This window comes from Tetrao urogallus (genome assembly GCF_951394365.1).
Source record: "Tetrao urogallus genome assembly, chromosome: 8".
Lineage (NCBI taxonomy): Eukaryota > Metazoa > Chordata > Aves > Galliformes > Phasianidae > Tetrao > Tetrao urogallus.
Window position 1 is genome coordinate 8,083,360 of NC_136821.1, and position 10,090 is coordinate 8,093,449.

The 10,090-nt window shown below is 38.8% G+C and overlaps 1 protein-coding gene across 1 annotated transcript; it reads left to right on the forward strand.

Moving 5' to 3' along the window:
- Positions 1–288: 288 nt before the first annotated feature.
- Positions 289–9,701, forward strand: DDX18 (DEAD-box helicase 18; the record flags this gene model as incomplete). Its single annotated transcript, XM_079539144.1, has 14 exons — positions 289–445; positions 539–715; positions 913–1,044; positions 1,536–1,671; positions 2,469–2,569; positions 2,676–2,875; positions 2,963–3,077; positions 4,692–4,831; positions 5,440–5,601; positions 5,988–6,140; positions 6,814–6,927; positions 7,748–7,804; positions 8,962–9,139; positions 9,559–9,701. The coding sequence occupies exons 1-14, from the start codon at positions 328–330 to the stop codon at positions 9,699–9,701; spliced, it is 1,926 nt and encodes a 641-aa protein (XP_079395270.1). The 5' UTR covers positions 289–327.
- Positions 9,702–10,090: the final 389 nt, after the last annotated feature.

Consider the following 10,090-nt stretch of genomic DNA (forward strand, 5'->3'; position numbering starts at 1 on the left):
GGGATCTAAAGGAGGTTGAATGAACCGCTCTGGATGAGGATGAAGAGGCAAGAAAGAGGACGCGAGGAGGAAAGGCTATCCTGCCTCCCGCTGAGCTGAGGAGCAGCCTGGAACAAAGCTCTAAGAAGCCATGCCCTGGAGCCGGCATGTAGTACAGGAATTCAGCCATAGCACGGCTGGGCTAGCTGGAGCCCTGCGCTGCCTCCCCCGCGCCGCTGGGGGGCGCCAGCCGAACGGCGAGGTTCCGGCGCGTCCCGGATACGCATCGCTGGGCTGTGGCCACCGTCCCCACGTGTGATCGAGGTAGGCGGGCAGCGCGCAGCCGGGATGTCGGTGTCGGTGGCCGCGGGCAACCTGCCCATGCGGCTGCTCCGCAAGAAGATCCACAAGAGGAACTTGAAGCTGCGGCAGCGTAATCTGAAGCTGCGGGCTGCAGAGCAGGAAGGTACGGCGGGGCCGGGGCGGGCTGGCTGGCGGTCCCTGAGCCTCCGAGCGCCGCGGCTTACGGCTCTTCTACATCTTCCCTCTCCGTGCCCAGGCCGGGCCTCGCTGGGCCCCCCGGAGGAGGACGAGGAGGTGAAGGAGGCGGCGGCCCCCGAGGCGGAGGCAGAGAGAGAGACAAAGGAGGATGAGCGGGCAGCGCCGGGCCTTGAGGCCGCTGGGGCGAAGAGGAGGAAGAAGAAGAAGAGGAAGGCTGCGGCTGGTCCCGAGGGAGGTACGTTTGTGCAGTCTGTGTCTGAAAGCTCCACAGAAACCTTGTCTCCCCTTCTCCTGACCGCTCCTACTACACGATGTCTGTACGAATGATTTACAGGGTAAAGCAGGCCAGTCTGCAGCACAGCTTTGGATGAGAAAAGTATTTCTCGTACCTCTCACTGAGAACGGCTTGTCCTCTGTAAAATACTGTCCTAGGTACAGAAACTAAGAAAGCAAAAGCTGAAGAAGACTTATCTGTGGAGGCAGAAGGTGAAGATGGGCAGGATTCTGGAGAAAAAGAAGCAGAAGAGGAGGATGAAGTGCCCAGTTTACCTCTGGGTCTAACAGGTATATTGTGTTCTCTTTTTTCATAGGTATACAAAAATCCCAGTTCTTAAGCTTTCTTCCAGAGCAAGTTCTCAAATTTGCATTAAAAACCTGGTGTTTAAACATTAGATGACGTGATATTGGCAGCTGCAGTGTTATCATTCAACTAATGTTCTTTGAAATTTGCATTATATGTACATGTTTTGGTCTTAAAATTACTTTTGAAAAACAGTTTTGAAATATACGTGCACATATTTAAATATGGAAAGAAGGGCCAGTTAAATAGAGTTGTATTGCTAATTGGCATGAGAAGCAGTGTAATCGTTCGTTTTTAACAGGTCTCTGTGGCATCCCTGGGAGTACGTTAATACAGAGTATTGTTTTTAGCATCTGAAAATTTTACAGTAGGAAGGAATTGTAAGAAGTTGTTTGTAAGGTGGATTTCTTACTGGGCAGTCTTGGGATGGACAGAGTTGAAGTTAGTGAATGTTTTTCTCCCTCTCTCTCTTCAGGTGCCTTTGAAGACAATTCTTTTACTTCCCTTGCTGGTCTTGTAAGTGAGAATACATTGAAAGGCATCAGTGATATGGGCTTTACACACATGACAGAAATTCAGCATAAAAGTATTAAACCTCTTCTGGAAGGCAGGTAAGAAATATATCTTTTTAATTGCCATAGTGACCTCAAATGTTGTGTAAATGATGGTAACAAATTAGGTAGAAGAAACGTGACTTCTTGGAGCTACGCTCTTTTCGAAACATTGTTTTGTAATTTCAATATTTCATTTGTAGTTGTAAATACAAATTAATGAGGTGTATGTGTTACGTGTGAACAAATACTTAAGGTAAGTTGTATGGGAACTGTTGAGTCACGGCCTGAACCACTGATTGAGCACCTGGGGAAAGGACCTGGTCAGCCCTGGGAGCACAGGTGAAGGCAATTGATGTGTATGACTGGAAGGGGTGAAGCCTGGCTGCACCTCTCTTAGACCTCATTTAAGGGCTGACTGCCACTGGGCAAGGATCTCCTTCTGGAGATCTTTCCTTGGTGAAGTTTTCCACTGTGAGCCTAGGTCTTTGGAAATGGTGAGCAGTTCTTTTTCCTTTCCTTATGATATCTTTGTATTGCATTAGTCCCTGTGTCGCTACACCTTTTGTATCACCTTTTAATCGTGTTGATCTTTCCAGTTATTACAGTAAGTTAATGGAAATTGCTTTGCATTTGGCTTTGAAAGCAGTAGAATCTGTTTTCATTAGTCTCTTGTATCAGTGTGTTTCGTAGAAATAAGAGACCGAGCTGTGAACCATATCTGTCATGGGACACTTAATTTTAGTTAGATTAAAACCATGTTACGTTTTCACATAGTCAATATCATTCAGAATAAGATTTATTTTTTCTCTGTGGGATGTCCTTAACACTTCTTCTTCTAACTTTGCCTTTTGCAGGGATATTTTAGCAGCTGCCAAAACAGGCAGCGGCAAAACACTTGCATTTCTCATTCCTGCAGTGGAGCTCATCTACAAGTTAAAATTCATGCCTAGAAATGGTAAGCATTTCCTTCATTTTGTAGTGACCCAGATGTTAAGGGATGTGACTGTGAAAGGGACTGGAGGAAGTGGAACTTAACCTGAGTCAATTGATGTGTGTTTTAGGGACAGGTGTTATTATTCTTTCACCTACTCGAGAGCTTGCCATGCAAACCTATGGAGTTCTTAAAGAACTTATGAATCATCATGTTCACACCTATGGTCTGATCATGGGGGGCAGTAACAGATCAGCAGAAGCTCAGAAACTTGGAAATGGAATCAACATAATTGTAGCAACACCAGGAAGACTTCTGGATCATATGCAGGTATACAAAAATAACAATGCCTCTTACTTTCATAGAAGGTAATAAAACTCTCGTCCCTATCTGACTTTTAGTTTGTTATTCTTTTAGAACACTCCAGGTTTCATGTACAAGAACTTGCAGTGTTTGGTGATTGACGAGGCGGATCGAATCTTAGAGGTTGGATTTGAGGAAGAAATGAAACAGATTATAAAACTTCTACCAAGTAAGGAGAAAAAAAACCTGTCTTTCCTGGAAATTACTTGACGAATATTATGTCATCTCTATAACTGAATTATTGTAAGAGAAGTCATTAATTCTTATAGTTCTGTAAATGCACCTTGGAGTGAGTGTCTTAACTCTCTCCATTTTTTCTGGTAGATAAGTATATTATTTAGCATCATGTATTTGGAGGACCTAGTTTTCTGTGTCCTTACGTACTTTAGGAATATGATTTTGTTCAGATAAAAACATTTAGGTTAATGCCTTGTCACAGAGTTGACCAGATCAATCTATGTCCGTGACAGGGGCGACAGGCCTCTGCCCTCCCCCCCCCACCCCAGTCCCACAAAAATGGGAAGGAAGGAAGGGAGGAAAAGAGCAGCGGCAACAATCTATGGAGGAAAACTTATTTTACTATAATATTGGAATACAAGATAACACAATATATACAATTTAATTGAAATTGAGATTAATAAATCAGACAAGATGAGAGAGAGAGTTCCCGGGACCGAGTCAAACCTGAAAAGCTTGGAACGGCTAGGAAAGCACCCTCCAGCACCCACTGCAAGGCAGCAAGAGAGCGCCCCCCCCACCCGGAAGGGTCAGATCCCGTGACTGCTGTAATGTACAGGGATAGGTACTTGGAATTGGGGCAGTGACACTTTAATGCCCTGTACACTACATGATGTTTTGATGTGGAATACTGAAACCCAAAAACAAAAAACAAAAACAAAAAAAACATAGAACCATGACATGCCTACAGGTTCTCATTCATCTTTCTTGTTTATTTCCTGCTATTTGTTATTTCCTAGTTAGGAAGTAACTTAGGAATTAAATAAGGAAGTAATAAGAAAAAGATCTGTCTATGCAGTTGGATTTTTTTTTAAAGTATTGTTCTGGAGAGATTAATGAATACCCTACTTCTTTTCTTTACTTTTGTTTAGTTATTCTTTGTAACTAACATCCTTTGAAGAATGCAAATAATCAGCGCTAAAACTAAGTGAAGGAAGAGTGGGGAAAATGACTTTGGGAAGCAATAGATGAAAGATTTCTGTCTTGCTTGATTTTAGTTTGTTTTCCTTCCCTGAGAAGGAATTTATTTTAAAACACTCAAAATAACAGAAATCTTTCTGAAAATGGTGTCACCAGTTATTCCACGAGACCAATTGGTGCAGTTCTTGTAGCTGTAAAATTGAACAGGCTAAGTGCATTTTTGCTGTACTCTTGTAGTAAGAAAATGTTACGGTATCAGGCTGTATATTTATGCTGGGATATGATAGGCAGGCAGTTGGTTGGGTACACCTGCTGTAAGACCCATTGAAGATGCACAGCCACATGCCAAACATGCAAAAATGTGTGTGTTATGGATTGTCTAAGAAAAGTTTAGCAAGGCTGAAGTGCATTAAGATTTTTGGAGATGGTGGCAGCTGAAGTGAATATTGTGCAATGCAATACACAATGTAACAATACCTGCCTTTCTTTATCAGTAGTAGTATATTTTAAATTAATGGAAAAAAGGTGAAGAATTGCTGCAGCGGAGTTTGCAACTAAAGATTTTAAGTATTTGCTATTTGAATTCTCATTTAAAAAATTAAGCATTCTTATAATCCATCTTCAGAGCGCAGACAGACGATGCTGTTTTCTGCTACGCAAACCAGGAAGGTGGAAGATCTAGCCAAGATCTCTCTGAAGAAAGAACCACTGTATGTAGGAGTTGATGATAACAAGGAGACAGCAACAGTAGATGGTCTTGAACAGGTAAAACATAAATGTTACTTAAAGAGGTCTGAGAAAAACCAACAGGCCCTACGTTCTTTTCAGATGGGTTGTATAAATGCCCATCCCTTGAAGTGTTTAACATCCTACTGGGCAAAAGTTGACTTACCTGAAAGGTTTTATTCACTCTGTCTTAAAGGTTATGTAAGAAATTCATGAAGTAATAATATAGTTAGTTACACTTTCTAACTACTGTCTATATTACGTACCTGTGTGTATTAAGTACTGTGTTACTGACTAGAGAACACTTGAGATTTTGTTTTTTTCTACTTAAGATGGTGGCTAAATGGAGTTGCACCTTAGTTTCTAGGTTCTTGCAGTTGATAAAATGATAATTGTTTTTAAAATACCAGTAGGTAGATATTACCTTTAAAGAGTTGACTAGTAGCAAGAATTCAATAAAATTCTTTTGTAGTTTGTAGAGTAAGTTTTTGCTGTCATCAGTGTTTAAGGAGTTTCATATAACAAAGTGAGAAACAGACAGTAAATCAGTTGGCTTCATTCTGTGTAGCTGGAAAATTAACTTTTGCTAATAGTCCCCTGCAAAAAGTGTGTTCTGTACTGTTTAACAATGTTTAAATAATTTCCAGGGCTATGTAGTGTGCCCATCTGAGAAAAGATTCCTTTTGCTCTTCACGTTCCTGAAGAAGAACCGGAAGAAGAAACTAATGGTATTTTTTTCTTCGTGTATGTCAGTGAAGTACCACTATGAATTACTCAACTACATTGATTTGCCTGTTTTGGCCATTCATGTAAGTATTTTTATGTGTTGATTTATTTTTATTGAATCTGGTAATGACTGTTTCTAAACATCAGGTTTCCATACAGTCCCTCTGAAAGTAACACTTAAGTAATTTGAGTTTTTAATGCTTTGAATATACACTGTAACCTCTGAAGGTACCAGTTTTCTGTGGTAGCATTGCTTTTTCACTGTGAAATTGTTCTGCTTGGTCTGTGCAAATCCACAAGGTAGAAAGATGCCCTGAAGTATTTTATATTTTTTGGCAGTGATATAGTCTGAGAAATGAGAAATTACATGTAAGCTTACAAACTGGCAAGGTGTTTCTAGTGGACATCCTTAATATATGTGTTCTTTGGGTTATTTTCTTGTTTTGTTTGATTTGTTTTTTGGTTTTAGGGCAAGCAGAAACAGACAAAACGTACTACAACATTTTTCCAGTTCTGTAATGCAGAATCTGGAATCCTGCTGTGCACTGATGTAGCTGCCAGAGGACTGGATATTCCTGAGGTGGACTGGATTGTCCAGTATGACCCTCCAGATGATCCAAAAGTAAGTTATGGAAATAAAAATACCTTCAAATCCTAGCTGCGAGTGTCGCTGCAGAGACAACCTGCATCTTCTGCTCGACAGAGGTCAGAATTCAGGTGCGTTCACATCTGGCAGCTGATTTCATCCACTGATCTCCACCAGATCCTGGGAAGTGCTGCAGCTAGTGAAGACATAGAACATAACTCTTTATGGTATCAAAGTAATTTAAAATCCAATAAGCTAAACAACAAAAAAAATACCCCTTAGGAGTATGAATTTATATATGCGTGCTTGAGTCTCGTAACAGCTTTTCCATTAAAAGCTTGGTTATTTAAAAATTAGAATTCTCATTTGAAAAAATGTCCAATGCAAACAAAAAAGACTTAAAAACTTAGATACCTTGACAAACATAGCAAGTAAAGTTAAGTTTTCAGTGGCATTAGGCTAAGGTTCTTTTTTCTTCAGTAGGAGGTAAGATGCTTCTAGTCAGGGATTTCTGTCTCAACTAGTTCTGTGCTTTGCTTCATCAGCACTTGGTTTGCCTCGTCTGTATGTCGGTGCTAAGAAAGTTTTGAAACAAAACTGATGTTGCTGACACTGTTAATGTTAAATGCTTTTTTCATAAAACTGTTTGTATTGCTGCTTATATGAGAGACTGCCTGGACTTAACTGTTTTCTTTTCTCTCTGCAAAAGGAGTATATTCATCGTGTTGGTAGAACTGCCAGAGGTATAAATGGTAGAGGACATGCTCTGCTCATTTTACGTCCAGAGGAACTGGGCTTCCTTCGTTACCTGAAACAAGCCAGGGTAAACTTACCTCTAGAATTCCTTTTGTTTTTTGTTTTTACTGTGCAGTCATGATTTTAAAGGCAAAAACCTTAACGATTAACAAAACATTTTAACTTCTGAGCACAAATTATTCTGTCACTTACAAAATATGTAACTGAATATTTGGCTCTATTCTGCAGACTCTTAGACTCAAAGGTGACTGTGTGTATTAACAGTTGCTTTGCAGCTGTGCAGTGTGCATTATTAAAATACAATTTTCCTATGACCTTTTCATGAAAAGATACTGGGAGCTTGGCCAGTGCAGTTCTTATTTTTCTATTAAAATAATGGCATTTTTTTTTTCAATTCCAGAAGATGGGTAGCTTTCTTTCAAATGTAACCATTTTAATAAGAGAGAACTGCTCATAGGTTCATAGGGGCTTTCCTTATGGAGTTGTTTACAGTCCAGATTCTTGTTATTTGTAGTTAAAGCAGTGAAAGGGTCATAAAAAGTATCTTTATTACTGTAATTTAAGGGAAGTACAGTGCTGCCCTCTTTATGCAGAGGCAATCTCAGTGAATGTATTTCTGATAAGGATTACTAATGTCGTCGTCATTGTTTTAAGTTGAAAATGTCAAAGACCTAAAAAAATGTAAGGTTTAATTTAAAGTGTGCTCTTGGACTTTAGATTCATTGACAAATAAAGCTGTGTTATTTTAAAAAAAAAAAAAAAAAAAAAAAAAAAAAAGAAAAAAAAGTCTTCTATTTCTGTCAGGTCTGTTCTTATTTGTCTTACGTCTTACTGTTTGTACAATAGAAATAATCTAGATTATGCATTTATTCATTTGTTCTTCTAAGGTACCACTCAGTGAATTTGAGTTTTCCTGGTCAAAGATTTCAGATATCCAGTCTCAGGTATGAAATGAAGAATTTTAATATCCAGTACTAAATTGCTGATATTGCACCATATGCATTTGCTTGTGAGGATTCTTTTTTCCCCAGTGCATTGCAAAATCATAGTGGTGTAAATATGCTTTCAGCTTTTGAATAGAATATTTTCTAGACAGCAAATAGTGTTTCCAGTAGCTTTTATTAAATGGTTATGCATGCTTACATTAATTCTGAGTATCTAATCTTTTACAAGATGATTTGCTCAGCCTTCAGCATACATAAAGAAATCCAGTACCAACACCTAGAAATGCCAGTATATGTTCCAGGTATATTTTTATCAAGCTGGTATTAATGAAGCCTGGTGTCAGCCAAACTTGGCACATGTTTCTATCCAACAAAAATTACCACAGAGGACAAAGTAGAAGAGAATAGCATAGATAGCTCTGTAGATGTGAATTTTTATTTTTATTTAAGCTCTGTGAATCATTTTCTTAAGAGCTGTGTGAAGTTTCTTTGTAGTAACTTAAATTTGATATAGTAAATACCAGAAGCAGTGAGGACAGTCCCTACAGAATCTCTGTTAGTTCTTAATAATAGTTAGAAGTACTAATGCCTAATTAGTGACTTAACATTGGTTTGCCGAATTGTTGCAGTCAAATGAGACACTCAGATCTAAGCTTTGGGAACTTAGCCCTCAACAAATAAAATACTTCAGTCTAAATTAGTGCATCTTCATTTTTGTCTTAAAAATAATACTGTGCATTTTATGGTGAATTTCCAGCATTTTAGATAGAGCTATAAGCAAGATTATATGGAATGGTACTGTTTAGATGTCTGACTTAAGTGTGTTGTTATTGTCTGTTAATTCTCAGTGCACATAACTGTGGCTGTAGTTATTTACTCATAGAATCATATGATTCTCCTCTCAATGAGCTTCGTTAGGACAACCTAATTTAATGTTTTTGTAAACTTTCTCATTGCTGAAGATTTGTACAACAATTCAGCTTCAGGCTTTAGTGCCTGGTTGTAAAAGCACTGTAGATGTGTGCTCTGCTGTCACAGTGCAGTCTTACTAAAGTGAATAATGAATGTCACTGCAGTGCACACAGTAAATAATTGGCTTGCATTTAACTTATTGTTATAGCCATAATTCCATAATGTCTCTTTTTTCTTCTCATCAGCTGGAGAAACTGATTGAGAAGAACTACTTCCTTCACAAGTCAGCCCAGGAAGCATACAAAGCTTACATTCGAGCTTATGACTCCCATTCTCTGAAGCAGATCTATAATGTGGGGAACTTGGATCTTAACAAAGTCAGCCTCTCTTTTGGCTTTAAAGTCCCTCCATACGTTGACCTCAGTATCCTTTTACTGCTGTGTTTCAAAGCTGAATTCCTGCTTTAAAAAATGTTAAATGCAACTTATGGAAGTAGGTATGCTATTTCAAATTCTGTGTTCTTTGTTGGGTTTTATTTAGTATTGCTAATAGTCACATACGTGCAGCGTGTCGAAATAATGAAAATGTTAAATGGCAATTTTTCCTGTTTTAATAATTGCTTACAAATGTCTGCTTTAATATAGATATGGACTTCAGATGCTGCAGCCTTGTAGGTGCTGGAATATTGCATGCATGTTCTAGAGGTCTGTACTGAAATAGTACACAATTTTGTGTGTTTTGTGTAATACTTTTTTTTCCTCTTCTTAATAATGCTCGCAGTACCCAATAAGCAACGCTTCAGTTAAGGCTTTTGTTATGCTCTTTAACCCATAAAATTCCAGATGTGAACAGCAACCAAGGCAGAAGGCTACAGAAAAGAGGTGGAGGTGGAGGATTTGGTTACCAGAAACCAAAGAGTGTCCACAAAGCTAAAATCTTCAAACACATCAGCAAGAAATCAGACAATCGACAATTTTCTCGTTAATTGTGCATTCATTACAATGGCTTTTTGCTTTGGTTTGAAACTGTCTGGCAGTTACATTTTAAACTTCTCTGCTGACATTTTAGGGAAAGAAAAGTATTTGTTTCAGAGCTTCTTAATGTTTCATTTTAGGATGACTCTTTGGAAAAGAGAATACAGAGAGATAGCCAAACTTCTTGTAAAGAAGAAGGTGGACGAGTGTAATTATTTCAGCTCAGTGATTTATTAAAGAAAGAATATTTTCAACTTTTTATATGGACAAATTTGCTTTATCCTTTTTACAGGCACCACTGGAACTTGTCAGAATAGGCAGAATGCAGGGGCAGATTCCAGTGTGAGATGACTTGCATAGCAAGAGACCTGAGTATGCTAAGAAATGCAGTTCATAGGTG